We start from the raw sequence: 18,314 nt of genomic DNA, 5'->3' as shown, positions 1-18,314 counted from the left end.
GTAAAATGTGTTGTGATTTGAATGCTCCAGACTCCTATATTTCTCTACAGATTAATTTCTCACAGTTCAGTGAAATCACTTGCTAATTCCTGGGAGTTATGTCCCAGTTCAGCATTTTGATAAGTTCTAAGTTTACTGGACAGCTTACATACAATATGTGATGGCAATAGATACCTCTAGATAGATACCATTAGAAAAGATCTCTGCAACAACATCAATAAAACGTACTGTTAATACCCCCAGTAGCCAACTAATATGACAGAGATACGTCTGTATCACTGACTGGAAAGCCTCATTATTTTTGGTCCTGCAAGACCAATGTAACATTTACAACTATAAGAAAAATCTGTTGCTTTGTTTCCGTTCTGTTCCTCATATCCATTTCTTGGTGTGAACATGACATTAAGCAAGCTCTAGCAATCTAATGTTCAAGGACACAGATTTTCTTTTTTTTTTTTATCTAGGGTTTTTTTTTGTTTTTTTTTTTTTAAATAATACCACAACTAACTAGTGCAAGTCTTGAGACTGGAATACAGTATATCAGGGAAGATGCTTAAACTAGATGTTTTCTACCATACTGGCAACTCCACTGTGATGTTAAATGACTCATAATAATAGCATTCTTATGAAGAAAAATACATTTCATATCAGCATTAATGTACACTGACATTGACACTGAGCTTTAGCAACTTACTCATCTCTCCTTTTATTCTGTTTTTATTCTTTCTTTGTTGAATTTATCATTTTGTAAACTACATAAATCCAGTTTATTAAAGTACAAATGTGGTCAGAAGGGGAGGAGAGATTTCTCCATTACAGTACAAATCAATATTAAAAAAATGCCACTTACAGCTTCTTTTCCATCCAAAGCTTCCATCCACAGCTTCCTGTCCTCCTCAGAAAAGGCTTGCATGGTCACAGGGACACCAGGCCTGCAACCACACAGAGTAACTGAGTTCATCAGCAATTAAAATATAGTCTTGTCAAAGTTACATATGTGCAAGGCATACTTTTCAATAAAATTCTAACTGTCAAGCTATCAAACTTTTTCGCCTTGAGGCAAGTTAAAAATCAGCATTATGCTGAACAGAATATTATTTACTAGACAATCAAACTGAAGTTGAAAGAGATAAAGCCTTCTTTCTTTTCCTGTTTTACTGTTATGATCTGTGTACATAGAAAAGCTTTTTCCTACACTAGGAGACCTCTGTTGTCTCTTCTATAAGATATAAAGTTTTCTACATCTGCTTATTTAAAGGAAAAAAATTAACTTTGGCTTTCTTTTAGAAAGCAAAATCTGTAAACATTCGGCCAACAGATTGAAACAAACTGTAGTGAGGTCACTTACAAGGCTAAACATCTGCTACAGAAAAGCCCTTCCTAAAATGCTCTGGTTTTCTCTCCTTCCAAAGCACAGGAATGAAGAACATCCCATGGCCAGCCACCAGTTTGTTCATTATTTTATAACTTTGGACAAGTTGAAGTATAAGTGTGTCCTTAACTGATACCAAAGGAAATGAGTCAATGGCCTGCAGCATGGAACTAATCTCCAGGGAACATCTCAGTACTATACACATATATTATTAAAAGAAAAACGTGTGATATCAAGGTCACAGTGGGCCAGTTGTGTCTATTTTACCTAGACAAAAAGACAGATTGTATTTTTCCCACTTTTATTAGAACAAAAAATTGTCTGCAGGATCAAGCAAACACTGCTATCCATCCATTTCTGTTTAAATCCAGATAACAGAACTCAAGACACACTGACAGGAATCTAGTGACATTTCCCATAGTACTTTTTTAGTTGGGAATCTGGCCTTTATGCTGATCAATATTCTGATCTGAGTTGCTTTCAAGAGCTTAAACATTTACTGTAATTCCCATCGTCGGGACAGTGTTATAACAGTTATACCACACCTCTATCAAATAAAAAATGCAAGTTCAGATCCCCGATATAGCCTTATGAGAAAAGCCACCCATGCTGTAAATCGTATTTGCGACGTGAGCTGACTGTTTTCAGATATAGTGGTAGGTTTGCATTCCTTTACCCAGTCGGTGCTTGCTACAGAAACAGGCATGCCTGGGGCAGGCTTGACTGACTGGCCACATCAGCTCAGCACAGCAACTGATCCAAAACAATACAAGTGCCTACAACTCTTATTACAGACATATTTAGAGAATACCAGCAACCATAGGATAAAGGAGACAAGCAGTATTAACCATGCCACATTTAAAGTGAGCAGAGGTGCGATTCCGATGGGGAATGAAAAGCTGCTGAAGCTTAAGACCCATTGCACCACAGAATAGACAGAACTAATTGGTAGAAGGAAAGAGCTCAAAAGGGGTGAATGAGAAAACTCAGTAACATTTCATGAACTTCTACTTAGCATTTAATACACCAAAAGAACATGGCATTACTACAGCCTTATTTAACTGCAATACCCTATTAGGCTGGATTCTCTCATCTTCATAAACAAAGGAAGACTAAAATGCTAATGAAAAGCAGTATTCATTATATTTGAAGATCCTCTAAGCAAAATAAATAACAAAGCAATTCTTCCTTTTTGAAATAAAGCAGTAGAGAAGGCAGCAACAACAATGTTCAAAACGTATAACATTATTTTATTACACTTGTCACATCCCACCAGTAAGAGAAGGGAAGAGGTGAGCCAGAAAAAATTGAAAATTATATTATTTCCAGTCTGAAAATCCAGCATAATCCAATAGCAACGTGGTGTTTTTGGAAAGCAGGCTTGTGATACAAAATGGCCATGATTGTATGAATTATCCAATTTTTTCATGATAGATACACGTACTTTTATTTAAACCACAATACTTTACCCACAATAACAGCAATTCATAACAGTTTCCCTATCTTCATCTGCACTTTTATGTGACACCTCAGACAATGCCTATGTTTCGTTTTAGATCTTCAGCATTTCTGCTACAAAAAACTGAGGTAAAATACAGTAAACTACGACAGTGCTTGCAGGCTGCTCCAATGACTATTTCCATTGGCAGCCTGAAAGAGCACTGAAAGAAAAGGAGAACAGTAATACTGCAGCAATATTTACTGCTGGTTAGAAACACTCCTTTCTAGTATTTCGTAAGTTTACCTGTCTGAAGATTCTAAGTCAAAACAGAATCGCCGGTCGATAGTATCTACATTTCTTTTCGTGCAGTATGTAAGGATGAAGAGTTCCCCATCGCCCTGTGAAAAGAGAGTTTTTATATGCTTGACCCAGTAATTCAAAGCTTCATTCTTTTATTTCATGCCAGACACAGCAATCTCCATATTAAAGTCTACTGCTAACTAACTTCAACAAACCTTTCTTTACTCTCCAGAATCTATCTTACAGAGCCAGTCCTTTCTTCAAGACCAACCAACACTAGATCTTATTTTACCCCTAAGAATTGAGAAATACATAAATTCATCTGTGAATGCCACATGACTTGTAACAGTTTTAATCAGAATTAACTGTACACTTCAATTATTTTTGTCTTATTCAACTTCTCCAGAGGCAGGCTTATGAAAGAAAAATTGCACTGAGGGTTTCAAGAGAAGCAATCTTTTAATGCAGCAAAAATGGCATCATAAATATTTTGGAATGCCAAATACTTACACATATACCTCATTAACTAAAATGGCTTATTACAGTTAGAATAAATCAGTAGAAAACAAAAATCACATAAGCATTAAAATGATTATGGAAGATGAACTTCTGAAGCTTTTGAAACACTACCCCCAATTCAACATATTTGTAATTATACACAGCCCTTTAGTTGCGAGAGCCATCTTCCACAAATGGGACATAACTCTCAGAAAAAAAATCCAACAATGTGATTTCTAACCAAATTTAAAGACAGAGCAGAGTGCTACATTTCCAGGAAGCTTGACTTGAGTGTTGTTTTCCATCTGTGGATATCTTTTTTCCTCACAACAGAATGCTTTTCATACATTCATTTAATGTTTCATCTCTGAAGGTGCTGAGCGCCTTCAACTCCCAAGAGTTTAAACGGGAAAAAAAGCGATAAAAGATCAACAGAGTCTTGAGTACTTCAGATTCCATCAAAGACATCTGAAATTACATTCAGTTGTCGGTACAATTTGTATACCTACTAATATCCTCTTTTCCAGTTCCTTTTATATTACTTATATCTATGAAAAAAATATCTGACTGGAGTGCATACGAAAGAAATCTTTAAAACTATCGCATTTTCCCAATTTATACTTCAACAAGTCATATGCCTCATGGATAAACCAGATTCTATCTAAATAGCACAACTGTGCACAGTAACTGTCTCTTCTTCTCTGGACTCCTAAAAACAAGCAACTGAAAAGTCTGCAGAAGGCTTATTTATTAATTCATTCAATTACCTTATGTTAATGTCCTTAAGTGGCAGACTGAATTGCGTGAAGAAAGCAAACAAAAGGGCAGAGAGGTGGAGAGAAAAAAGACTTCACGCATCTTAACTGACACAGCCTTGCATCTTCACAGAGGGCACAAATGAGAGTAAAATACAAGAATATACTTACAACTTTCCCTCCTGATCTATGTTCAAATGGAATCATGGTGAACTTCTTTGTCTCTTTCCTATATGTGCAGTAGTGTTTCACCCAACTGGAACCAAAGGGAGCAGGCCCTACATAAAATGGAAGCATTAACTAGTTTGTGCTGTTTCAAACTTGTGTGCTTCCTTCTACTGCTTTCTGTAGTGACACTTGGAAGTCTTAACTGATTCCTAAGAATGTCGTTTAGAAAAAAACACAAAGTTTTGCAAATTCAAACAAATGCTAAACAATGCTTGCTATCCTCAAAAATAAATAAATAATATATGCCTAATTTCATGTTCACTGACAAGTTGAAAGATTTATTAATAAGTATCTCACTATGACAGACAAAATCATTTTCCCCCTATAAAATACATATCCATCCCTTGAAAACTTGACTTTGAACATTTCTTCAGATAACTCTGTTTAATAAGCTGTAGATTCTTATTGCCTTCATGCTGCTTTTATAAATAAAGTTTGACTACCTGCATATTATGGGCACTACAGGAATGCAAAAAAATAATCTTACTTTTTTCCTGTACATAGAGGTAGCCTTCCATTGTGTTGTGATTTGCTCTTTTGTGTTCCTGAGGATTTCTTCTGATCTTGTTCATGAGTTCCTCTACCTCTGACCTTGTTCCTTCAAAACGATTTCGTGTCTAAAACAAGATTGCTAAAAAACATCAGTAAAGGGAGTGAAAGAAAGACTTGCTCTTCCTGGCAGTTACTAAAACAAATTTTTATAAAATGTGAGGATGATTAAGGACCATTTTAGGATTATCAGTGCAGATTTTCTGACATTCAAAATTAAACCATTCTCTAAAATAATATGCTGATTTGTTCAGAAAAAATTGAAATACTAACTTTTAAAATGATCTTCGATTTGAAAATTTAAGTTCCCTAAGAAAAGTACTACTACAATGTTAACACATGAGATCATTGCTATTTATCAGGAAGGAAAAGATTCTCTGTGGTCATTGAAAAGAAGAAAAAAAAAAAAAAAATGACAGGAAGGTCACAAAAAATTAAACATGGTTCACATGCCAAATGTTTTGGTTACATGAAAGCTGAATCATGCAAAACAAATATGCATATATTCAAAAGAAATAAAAAAGAAATTAAAGTCCAGTTTGTTATTATTACTGTGTGCCACACATTTCAATGTCAGCAAGCAGTAGCAAAAGAATTATTTATTAGAATATTAGTAAAAATAATCCAAAAGTAACCATAGCACTCATTCACTATACGATAATAGTAAAGAAAATAACAGAGTTTTCACCTGATGCAAGAAACACTTCAGTTTCATTTGAACAATACTGACTATTGGCAATACACAAATAACAAAACAAGCATGGTAATATCTATTTTTTTCCATATGCCCACTCACTCAAACTGCACGAATTGAAAATATATATTCAAATTCCAAGCTAGTATTTTGCCCAGTTGGTGCACACATTTTGAGGAAAGCACATATTTTAAGATGCAAGCTTACATGCCTTGTTGCTGTTTGAAAGCACCTTTATTTTCCTGAAAATTGATAAGCTTCTGAAAATGATGCCTTACTTTGATTTGCAGGAAAAATATATAATTGCATGCGCAAGCAAATGCCTCATACTTACAAACAAGTATCCATTCTTGTACCTAGATAGCCAGCAGTAAGTGCCTGACTGGCAATCTGTACATGCATACTCTGAATTTATGCTTAGAAGGAATTTATTAATGGGCACAAAGAGAACCCATGCAAGCTGGTCTGAGCAGCCACCCATACCCATACCTATGCGCTTTAGAGAAGAAAGCTAAATATACTCTTTAGGTGATGACTAAAAACAATTGCCTTGTTACCTTCATGTAAAACAACTGCTCTGAACCCATCCCACATCCACTGTCTGACTCCCAGATTATGTCTGCTCACAAATTAGGTGTCAGAACTCACAAGAGCTCGTTTCCAAGAGCCCAAACAATTTCCAAAGTTCTTTTTCACAATTACCTTGAAGAACTGCATTAAAAACTATACTCTGTATCCAAGGCAGACAGAAATAGTGATAAAGGCTTCATATCCACATCATCCTTTCAGAGCACTGATTGCTTCTAGAGGTTTTAAATGATTCTGCCAGAACCTTTTCTTGTATGAGTTGTGCACTGATCACAAATCCAAGCACACAAGATGTGTCCTAGGAATGGCGGGAAGGAATGTAATAGGTTCTCAAAACTTCAAAAGGAAAACACAACTAAAAACACTAAATCTCCCAGATGGTGCTTCTCTTCACCCATCCCCTTCTTCCTATTTCCTTTTCACCGTCCTTCCTTTCAAAGGTACCTCCTGCCCAAAAGTTGTGCATAGAGTGCTCTGAATGCACTGAACATCAGAAGCACAGAAATGTTTTAGTTGAAAGGGACCTTTAAGTTCTCCTAATCTCATCTTCCTGCAATCAACAGAGATATGTGCAGCTAGATCAGATTGCTCAAAGCTCCATCCAGCCTGACCTTAAGCATCTTTGGGGACAAGGCATCCAACACTTCACTGGGCAACCTGTTCCCATGTGCTTTGATATGTGCTTTGCTATGTGCTTTGCTATACTTAATGTAAAAAATAATAATAATAAAATAAAATTCCATACATCCAATCTAAATCTCCCCTCTTTTAGTTTGAAGCCATTTCCCCTTATCCTATCACACAATAGATCCTGCTAGAGTCTGTCTTCTCCTTTGTTATAGACCTCCTTTAGATACAGAAAAGCCACTATCAGGTCTCCCTGGAACCATTCTCTTCCCTGATCTGAACAGCCCCAGCTTTCTTAGCCAGTCCGTACAAGGAGATGTTCCAGCTCTGAGCACATTTTTGCAGCCATCCTCTGCACATGCTCCAACGTGCTAATGTAGGGAGGACTCCATATCTGGGTACAGGTCTCTAGGTGAGGTCTCAGCAGCAACAGGATCAGCTCCCTCAGGCTGTGACAGTGCTTCTTTTCTATGGCACATTGTACCAAAACCACCACAGATGGTGGTTACAGAGGGTAATGTACTACTGGAGGAAAAGGATGCAGTTTCCTATCTCTATTTGTGCTGGGACCAAGATGTCTACCATCAGTACTGCAACCTCCTCCTTCCAAGGAAACCACAGTTTTTTTGTAGGGCTGGAGAGCATGGTCAAGGCTGCAAGGATCCATGTATGGTGTTGTGCGTGGAACTCAGATAACAAGAGAAAGGCACTAGTTATACACTGCAAGCATGGCTTGAGGGAGCTCAGGGAAATCGAGACAGACCAGCCAGACATTCAGAAGGGAATAAAATTATTTGTTGGAATAACAGGTTTACTGGAGGTTGGGATTAAAACTGGGGTTTCTTCTTTTACTTAACTATATATAGTTAAGTTATAGGATATTACTATAACTTTGCTGACAAGTCTCAAATCATTCTTGACAAACAGCTAGGCTTTCTGTACTCAATCCTGTGCTCCTCTAATATGTGACTTCTGTTGGCAGTTTAGCTGTAATGCAGTCAAGTACTAGCTAATTTTTCTTTTGGGCTGTTTCATTCACCTTTAACACTGCAGAAAATGTGTCACATCCTTATGAGCTTTTCAGATACATCTTTTTATTCTCCTCTTATCTCAGAGATGAGTTAAGCCCTGCTTCCTTTTTCTCTTTTGTTTTCTATTTATTCATAAAAATTCAGCTGACTTCTGCTTATGAAAGTACTAGAATTGAGTGCCCCTACTCAGCTAAAAACCAAACACACACAAAAAACAACCTCTAGAGAATAAAACTCAGACATGTGGAAATAGAGTTGAAAGAAACGTACCCTGAGACATTAAATCAATCACATCACTGTGTATTATAATAATCCTAATCTTCTCTTCTGCTTTATTGTCTCCCTATTGCTACCTGCTCACTAAGTCACTTCTAAAAATAAACTGCAACCTCATGGAAGTATTTTCTGTATGTTAATTCCAGATGCCCTTAGGGATTAACAAAACAGATGCACTATGATGTACTGTCCACAGGAGAGGAAGAGGTCTGTTTGCTAACAAAAGTCCTGAGGCACATCAAAGTTAATTTTGAATCAGTTTTATTTTTTAATAAACTTCAAGATCACATCACTATTAGCTCTGCCAATTGCACTGCTTCAACCTGTCTCTTCTTGCTTGCTGCATTCTCAAACCCAAGCTGATCACACTGGACAGTTTGGTGTGAGTGTACAGTAACTAGCAGCAGTCCCAGGTTGCAAATCAGCAGGGATGAGTTGGTTTTTAGGACTGCTTTTTTTGTTTGTTGCTCTTGTTGTACGAGGATAATGAGAATCCACTGGAGTCAGCAATAATTTGTTGAGCGATGTGCTTGGTTAGCCAGAAGATGGCAACACAACTCTAGAATTCATAAGCAATGCACTAACTGTGAGGAAAGCCTTAGAAATACAAAATTTTTTGACAAAAATTTTAAGAAGCATAAATATCAAACACAACTTACATTTTGTATATTTATCTGCAGGGCCATTTTGTAATGACTGAAGTCTTTAGCGAGTTCATATCCCTGATGATAGAAAGTGAACAAACCCTGAAAAAATGATAGCACCTGAAATACAAATAAGAGATCTGTCAGAACGTGAAACTTAATTTATCCAAATATGATTGCTGCATGTAATTTTTCCATACAGATCAAAGAGGACAAAAAGATTATTTTTGAACAAATTTCTAGTAATGCTGACCATTTCTGAATACCTATTTGCATCCAAACTGTCAGCTACAAACATTTTGGGGTGGTTCTGTCCCTCGATTTTCATGTCTGAGCATTATTTTAAATCTGACCATAAACAATGTATATTGCCCAACTCCAAAACTTCCCTATATGACATTTACCATCACCTGCTTTGATTCCAGTGATGTTTGGAATAGATGTGGACACGAGGATGTAACAGACTTTCTTAGTAACTATTTCCCTAGTCATTTCCCTGCCTTCTAATGACAATGATTTATTATAGAGTTAAATGGTCTGGCTGGAAGCAAATGCTCTCCCTCCAACAGCTTTGCTTATTACTGCCTTTTGAATGTGGATCTGACACTCTCTTAGAACTATAGAATTATCTGTACTGCAGTTTGTTACTTCAGTGTTTTGATTCAAAAAAAGATTTAAGTCAGCTTAGACCATACTGCAAGCTGGGTGAGGGCACACTACTGCACCTCTCCTATTTAGGTCAGATAGTTGGGAAGAAGTAAATGACACAGGAAAGAACAACTATCTTTATTAAAGAGAACAAATTAAATAATGCATTTAATGAAGTTTTAAGTTGCATACAAGTAAACCATTTTTTAAAATGCAATTGTGCATATTTTTTAAGCACTAAATGGAGGAAACAGTGATTAGAATCTGGTACTAAATAATCTCAGTTTACTAGTGAAAATTTCAAATGCAAATCAAGCAAAGATGTTTAGCTGCTTCAAAAAAAGAAAAAGGGACACGTTTTGAAAATATGATCCGAACAGATTCAATTCCACTTCAAATGAAATATTTCAAACTACCCGATACTGAGCTTTTAGCCAAAAGCATGCCTTTAGAAGACTAATGTAGATATAAGTTAACTAACACACTTCTAAGTGCCACCTTCAAATTGAAAAACAATTCCTTACATTAAGCAAGGATAACATTTCAGTGGTTAAAAAATATTTTTCAAAAGGTAAAAAAAGCCTATTATCATTCTTTTGAATCCTCTATTCTAACTCACACCACAGACCAAGGTTGGCTTTTTTTGTTTGTTTTTTGTTTGTTTGTTTTTACAGTACAGGAAAAATTTCACATATTTTCTGAAAATCAGCATCTGCAGATCTAATTCTAATTATTAAAATAAGCTTTGAGCTGCTTGACTAAGTGTGGCTGGATTAAGAGCTTGCACAGACGTAGCAAGACTGCTATAAACTCTGTTAAGTCCCACAATAGCATGCATCTTCTCAAAAAACAGAGCTGCATGGCTTTTTTCCAATTGCATTATTTCTCAGTCCTTTATGAGTGCATTATTTCACTGGTACTTACAGGTTCCACACACTCAAACTTCTTCCGCTCCTGAATCTCTTGCAACTTGCACACATATTCGAGGGAGAGCTCATAAAAGTGTTTTCTATTCTGTTCCACTTGGTTATCCGCCTAAACACGAAATAGAGTTTATGAAGTTTTAAAGATATTTTTCAGACAGCTTCAAACCAACACATGTATAGCATACAAGTTGCAAGCAATAAGATAATTTGTTCCAGACCAGGACTTACTCATTGACAACAGAGCCCATTTATTTACTTTCAAAGGGAAGCAGCTATTCCCTTTTATTAGATAACATATAGTGCTTTGATTCATGAGGCTATGTTTTTAGAAACATTTTGATAACACTTCTTCCAGCTTCTTTTTGATGGAACCTAGGCAAATAAATCAGAGCAAGTACTTGAGCACTGATGTACTGATGCTGAAAAGGTGCGTGCCTGAACAGAGAGAGAGGGCTAGAAGTGTCTTCCATCAGAAACAGGGGAGATCATCTCCAGTCAGAATAAGTTTGAAAAAATTGATGAAAACACACTTCTAGTACTGCAAAGCACAGCTGTCCACAGCCAAAATGCTATTAGATCCATCTCATACCCATGCTCTCTCTGATTGATAGTAAAGTAATAAAAAAAAATAACATTCAATCATTGGCACACATTTCACAACTTTATTTAGATAATTAAATATTGAAAAATGTGGCCTTATTCACTACAGGTGATTTTTCTCTTCACTTCGGTAAAATGCCAAGATCATACTGATCAGTTGTATTTCAAATGCAATTCATCCTTCCATATTTAACTGTATAGAATGTAGGAATTATTTCTTTAAGTTACAATTTACACTATATGTACCTTCATTCAACTGTGAAACTTCAAGAGCTGACTAATGTGGATCTTCATTAAAATACATTAAAGAAAGGACAGAGGGATACTTGGAGCGATTAAGACTTAGTCTTTGCATCCGTGATAATAGAAAACATTCTTGTAAGATCCACTAAAGATTCTATGCTAAACTACAGAAGGAAATAGGGAAAAGTCTAGATAAAAGGGTCACATTTATCATCATACACCTTGCCTTAAATGCTAAGGCTATATTCTTCAAGCACTGACTTCTATTCTTTAAGAGGATAAGTCAAATAAGCTGAGACAGTTTTGCCTTAAGATGTGCTTTGCTAGTCTGTGCTAGAAATCTGTCAGTGGCTAAAGAGGTTCAACAGCAAACACCATTAAAGAAAGAAAGCAATTACCCACACATCATTAAGTAAAAGTGTTTCAAAAAGCAAAGCCATTTTGATGAATCCTGTGAATAATGCAACATAGCAATTGTTTGAGTTGTCTGCAGAGCTTACAGTGATACGCACATGTACTGAAGCATGGACAGAAAAAGGCTACACAGCTGGTCTACTAGGACATTTGGCTAATCAGTGGTAAGACTGCTCTAAATACACCAAAGCCACTACAAAGCCTGTTTGTTGGTGTTCGTTTTTATTTTCCCCACTTCTTTTGTTGTTTTTATTATTATTTGGGTGTCTGCCCCCTTCCAGTTCCGCAGGAACACAATACCAAATACAGCTATTTTATTAATTATTACACCGCCAAAGAAACATAGAACTATCACACAATGCTTCAGTGAAATTTCAATATCCCCCTACTAACAGTCAAAGACACACTCCACTATTATATTATTTCCATCAAATTTTTGGAAAATTTATACGAAAAACTACAGGTCCTTACACACAAGTAATGCCCATGAACTTCAGTGAGAGTACTCAACTCCACAACAGAAACTTTTTTATCCACACAAGGGCCGATGCTGCAAGTACAACATGGAGACATAGCTTACTAATGAAACTTGAGTAGTTTTGAAATGCAATTAAATCTGAGCTTTCATATTAGATAATTTATCAGTTACATCAACCTCTCTTTTTTTGTGAAAGACTGTATGTGTGTGCATATTTTATATTATATATGTGTGTGTGTGTGTGTAAAATGAGTTGGGGAAGAAGTCATGAAGAAGAGGTATCTTTGAGGAGAACACTAAGTCATCAAAGAAACATGCAGTTTTTCACAATATTCTTGCATTTTGCTATTCTCATAACTCCATGTTTCATATACATTTCAGGTGAGGCAGTTGAAATGGAAAACACAATTGGAAAACTGTAGGGCTACACCATCAAGTTGAGCAAATACCAATTTTCTCAGCAACCTTTCAGTTTGACAGAATTTTTTATCTTATCTCTATGCACGCTGCTTTTGCGTTTGTGTAAAATACATTTATCTATTCTGAGGACAGTAAATTTAAGGAAGAAGAGTAGCAACAATACCTCTTGTAATTGTACCTCCTTCTTCTTAGCTGATAAATTCAAATGTTTTTCTAGCAAACTGTAGTTCTTCTCTGTCTCTTTATCAAACTTCTTCTTTTCCTCCTAGACAAAGGAACAAAGTAACATTCATTTACAAATAAAAACTTAAGTAAACCCTTCTTCCTTATCTTTTAAAATTGTACTTAATCAGAAACAAAGAAAAACAATCTATCCATTGAAAAAAGCAAACTCTTCAAACTCTTCAAAATAAACAAAAATCTCCAAGGAAAATAAAATCATGCTAGCAAAGTGAAGCTCTCACTCTTTCTAAAAGATTCTTGCCTTTTCTGAACTGGAGAGCCCAGAACCGGGCACAGTATTCTAAGTGTGGCCACACCAGGGCAGTGACCTGCTGGCCACGCTCTTCTTAATGCACCCCAGGTTACAATACCATTGTCTTTCTTGACCACAAAGGCACACTGCTGGCTCATCAACCAGCAGGACCCGTAGGTCCTTCACTACAAAGCTCCTCTGCAGCAGGTCTCATAACCTGTACTTGTGCATGCAGTTATCTCTCTTCACGTGCAGGACTCTACAACCTGCTTTTGTAGAACAGAATCAGGTTCTTCCCCATCCAACTCCCCTGTCTGTACAGGACCCACTGAATGGCAGCACAGCCTGCTGGTGTGTCAGCCATTCCTCCCAGCTTTGTATCATGAGCAAACTTTCTGAGGGTGTACTCCATCCCATCATCCAGTTCATTAACCTAGTACCAATCTCTGGAGAACACTGCTAGTTACAGGACTCCAATTAGACATTATGCCACCAATTAAAACTCTTTGATCTCTTCCAGTCAGCCAGTTCCCAACCTACCTCCCCATTCACTCATCTGTCCTATACTTTCTAAGCTTCATTGCAAGGATGCTATGGGAGACTGTGTTAAACGCCTTGTTGAAGTCAAGGTACACAACATTCACTGCTCTCCTTGCATCTATACAACATAGAAGGCTACCAGGTCAATCAAGCATGATTTTCCCTTGATGAATCCATGTTGACTACTCCTGGTAACCTTCTTGTCTTCCATTTTCTTGATTGAAGTAACTGAGAGTTCTGACCAGAAAATGTCTAAATCACAATTAAGAGCTTCAACTTCACAGAAACAGTATGCAGGAAGTTAAGGGAATAGTCATACATACAAACAAAATATCCAGTGTAGGATGTATGTAACATCTCATGCTAAAAACATCAGGGACAGAATTCTGACTAGGAAATGAGAGAACATAAGATAATTTAAAAATAAGTATCACCCCAAAGATGGCACTGTGCTCTAAGACCAAAAAAATTCAGTTGAAACAATCCACTAATACAACTGTCTCGATGAAAATAGGTTACATTCAGAAAAAAATAATTTTCCAATCAATGTTTTTTTTTGTATGTTGGTTGTTGGTCCAGACTTCTGATATACTTCTCAAACAGCCATGAAATTATAAAAGCCACTGCACTATTAAAATGCAATGTCTCAGGCTGAGCATTTTCCATGCATAAACACTGAACTTGAGTTCAGAACACATTATTCATTCCTGCTAACATAAAATATAACTCTCCTGTAACTAAACAGTCATCTTAGCTCTTAGATATCACTGCTGTTGATGTCATTAAACTATAAAACAAAACATCTACAGATTGGTAGTTCAAAAAATGTATGAGTTTACTTTCAATACAGAAAACAACGCTAGATAGCTGTACTTCCTCCCCCCAACCCCTCTTTCCCTCCAAACCAAATTTCTTCAAATGAGAACTTGTCTTTAACCTTTTCCCCACTCATATTGAGCAACTGGTGATTTATTTAAAACTAAAACAAAAACTGTTTTCACTTCATGGACTAGAAAAAGAATAAAAAGATAAAAAGCGTATGGATAAGCTACTTTGGGTGGTTAATATGTTTCAGCCACTGATTGTGTAACTGCAAACATAAAGCAGAAAAGGGTTACACATTAGGAAGGAGAAAAGGCTGCTAGCAATATTTCTCCTACTCCAGGCAGAAGAGATAAGGTAGAGGGAGAAAAGAAGGAAGCGAAAGGACACGCTGTTCTCCTCTTGAAGCATACTTTCCATTTGTTTCTGAAGCAAGTTCTCAAAGCAGAAAAATGTGTGAACACATGAAATATTAACAACAGTATTCCTCTGCCAAATACAAGTCATTACCCCACTGCAATCCAAGTAAAGAAATTAAACAAGCTTATCATAAAAGCAAATGAGGGGCAAACCTTTACAGCTCCTAGCTGCTCTTTCCTAAATCGTTCCAAAGGTTTGATCAGAGTTTCAGTAACACTGAGCGCCTAAAGAAAAAAGAGCATGGGTTAAGTTTCCATTGCCAGACAAGTCAGTTTTAGCTCCATTAAGGAAGCAAAAAAAACCAAACAAACAAAAATAAATATCAAGCTAGGATACCAAGTTCTAACTCAAAAATAAATAAATCTCCAAGTTGTTTCAAGATCTTGGAATTTGTCAACTCTTCCAATTACAGTGTCAGGAAAGTTAATCTAAAGTACATGAACAAATGCAGAAACTTTAGAATTTAGAGGCTGCAGCTAAATAGCAACTGCTTTACTTGATCAGGTCAACAGACTCAACAATTAAACACCAGAATGTGACAAAGGATAAGTAATAGTTTTCATTGGGGAGCAACAACGCGTAACATTGTAAACAGCTGAAGAGTGGACAACTAAGGAGTAAATAATCAGCTTTCAACATGCAGTTAAAGTGGTTAGGCATTGATATACTTATTTTCTATTATTTACATTTGGTTACATTACGTTAACCTAAGGAACACAATCAAGAGGTATAGCAGTAATAAATGAGAAGGTTAGTTGACTGAGTAAAAGTTTAATCCATCTCTTTTGGAATATTCACTGGTGCACTCTTGATAAATGGCCCCACAGCCACATTGTAAGGAAAAAGAAAAATTAAAAAATGTCAGTGTAAGACTGAAAAGTAGCTTATTTAGACCTGGTCAGCAAACAGGGCTTCTAATTCATATGAAGTTTCACAGAAGATGAAGTGTTGTTGTTTTTGATCTTGGTGCAAATAAGAATTAGAATTTTAAGAATGATGGAAATTTCAGCAAAGCTGGATTTTCTTGAACACAACAGCAGCATTGAAAGAGTGAGAAGAAGATGGGAAGTGTGGCAAAGCAGACAGGTTCCTTGCGGTCTCAGTTGTGAGGCAGAGACACAGGGTAATTCAGTTCCAAGACTGCAGCCATCACAGGCCAGGGCTGAGCTGCTAAGAGTCAAGGAGGAGCAAACACTGCAGGCTTAACCTGGCCTTCTCAAAAGCTTTTATCTTAAAACATGAGGGATACATTACAGATCTGGCACAACATGAATCTAAATAGCACTGTCTACTCCCACCCAGCCCTGGGGCCATGCTGGGGATTTACTGTGGGAGTCAGCCTGCCAATTCATGGTAACCACAGCAACTCTGATTTTTCAACAGTACTCTAATCTAAATATCTAACTGGAAACCAAATATCTGGCAAGTCTGGGCCAAACAAAGTGTTGTACAGCCATCCTCAGAGCAGACATTCCCTAACTTCAGAGCTCTTGATCTTGTGGCCCAAACTCTTTGGACATTCACTTCCTAATTTTGTCGGAAACACTTCAGCACACTCTCAAGGGGAAAAGGAAGAAAGGAGGACTGACAATCTGGTAAGTCTGCATTTCAGAAGCGTGCAGAGTGGGGAACTGCTCACAGAAATGACAGAATAATGTGTCTTGGTAAATGGTAAGAAGTTTGTGTTGTTTTGCCAGTTTCCTCTATACTGACATTGCGAGGGAGAAAGCAGTGAGGTCTGCTCAGAAAAGAGATCAAGAGGATGAAAACAGACACAGGCAGCAGAGGCCAGAGCCCAGCTGGTAAGAGCACCTCACCGAGTGGAACTACAAATTGCTTATCTTTTTGAACTTATACACAAGAAGCAAAATGTAAGGTCAATAGGTAATGAACATATGTTAACGTGAAGTCCAAGCCAAAGAAAAAGACAGCAATTTGGTGCAATGGAAAACAAAACAAACAAAACCAACAACACAGACAGAAAAGGCTAAGGTTTATACACCAGAAGGGCTGGCTACAAATCAATTCCTCTGCTACACTGCTGTGCAGCATTAAGCATGGGAAATACTAACAGTATTTGTCTAAAGCAGAAAATACGACTAATCACTAAATCAAAATGGGATGTTCCCTCCAAGACAGCCAACAAATAAAGATTCCAGTGTTGTCAGTGGTATAATATGCCAATAATTCTTTCATTAAAGAAAAACAAGCCTTCTCTCATCCCAAAGAAGGCATTTCTCATTTTGCATAACCAAAACCAAACTTTTATAAGAGATGACTTTAAGTACAATTTTGCCCTACAGGTATTTATGATTTGTCACCCCCTTGGCTTTCTTTGTACACATTAAACAATACTGTTACTGAGTACTGGTGAAGTTGGATTTTGTGGATCCCTGGTCATTCATGGAGCTTCACACCAGGCCTACACAGAAAACACAGGAGGAATGCTTCTTCCTTTCAGAAAGTAAGTGTGTGAGAGTTTATGTACAGAAATTGACAATCAAGATGTGACTGCTAAGTGAAATTACAGAGCTGTTCTTCTGACTCACAGAAATGTTCACAGTTACAATATGCACATTATTACAATAAGAAGGGATTCCAAGTATTTTCCAGTACTCTATCATAAAAAGCTACAAAAAAACTGTGTACTCACTTGTGAAAGAAAAACATTACTTATACTGTTACTGATCATTAACTGAGAGTATTTGCAACTTGGAAGTTCAAAAGTAATAAATGCTACTTTTTAAAAACTGCTTGACAAATCAGAGGAAAAAAGAAACAAACAGTAAAGTTTCTCCCAGCCTAGGAAATAAGTCAAGGATCTCAACTGTATTTGTCTTTGCTACACAACCTTCCCTTAAAGAAGTCAATGTCAAATTGCATCACTTTCAATATAATATATCAGGCATTCAAATTAAATATTCATGAATACAAAATTACATATTTCTGTCTCTTTCAACTTCTGCTTTGTCCATCAAGTTAACCATTCTACTACTCCTCTAACTCTAGCAGAGCATGATGATAGGAATGTCTACTATTTAAAGGGAACAGGGAAACTCTTCTCTTTATATCCCTAAGCCATCCAAGCCTACCTTGAAGGGATTATAAACTCTCAGTTTTAAAATCCAGCAAGCCAACTACAGTAAGGATAAACCATAAGAGAATCAATATAAGGAGGTCATGTCTCAAGCAACAATATCTTAGCTTGCTTTATGGAGGTCATGTCGCAAACAATGATATCTTAGCTTGTTTTACGAATGTCAGTATCTCAGGAATGCTTTAAAAAAAAAAAAAGTCTAATGCCACATGAACACATGCCTTGGTC

At 36.7% G+C, this 18,314-nt stretch overlaps 1 protein-coding gene across 11 annotated transcripts in view; it reads right to left on the bottom strand.

The window, feature by feature from the left end:
* Positions 1–18,314, bottom strand: part of ARHGAP10 (Rho GTPase activating protein 10) — a 127,169-nt gene that overhangs the window by 70,155 nt on the left and 38,700 nt on the right. For 9 of the 11 annotated variants that reach the window (XR_014945290.1, XR_014945291.1, XM_085544971.1 and 6 more), the window contains 8 exons: positions 15,142–15,213; positions 12,896–12,997; positions 10,576–10,686; positions 9,019–9,123; positions 5,082–5,211; positions 4,538–4,644; positions 3,117–3,211; positions 851–932 (listed from right to left, as the gene is read on the bottom strand). Coding sequence is in view for 9 of the 11 variants with exons in the window: in XM_032444511.2 (XP_032300402.1) it covers positions 851–932; positions 3,117–3,211; positions 4,538–4,644; positions 5,082–5,211; positions 9,019–9,123; positions 10,576–10,686; positions 12,896–12,997; positions 15,142–15,213 (804 nt within the window). In the remaining 2 variants the exon portion in view is untranslated. Of the gene's footprint in view, positions 1–850; positions 933–3,116; positions 3,212–4,537; positions 4,645–5,081; positions 5,226–9,018; positions 9,124–10,575; positions 10,687–12,895; positions 12,998–15,141; positions 15,214–18,314 lie in introns of those variants that run through there. The other 2 variants (XM_015861094.2, XM_085544973.1) reach the window with 2 other exon arrangements.

This window comes from Coturnix japonica, chromosome 4, assembly GCF_054131305.1.
Source record: "Coturnix japonica strain WE chromosome 4, WE-NBRP24, whole genome shotgun sequence".
NCBI lineage: Eukaryota > Metazoa > Chordata > Aves > Galliformes > Phasianidae > Coturnix > Coturnix japonica.
The sequence above is the reverse complement of the archived record's forward strand: the minus strand, read 5'-3'. Positions and strand labels throughout refer to the sequence as shown.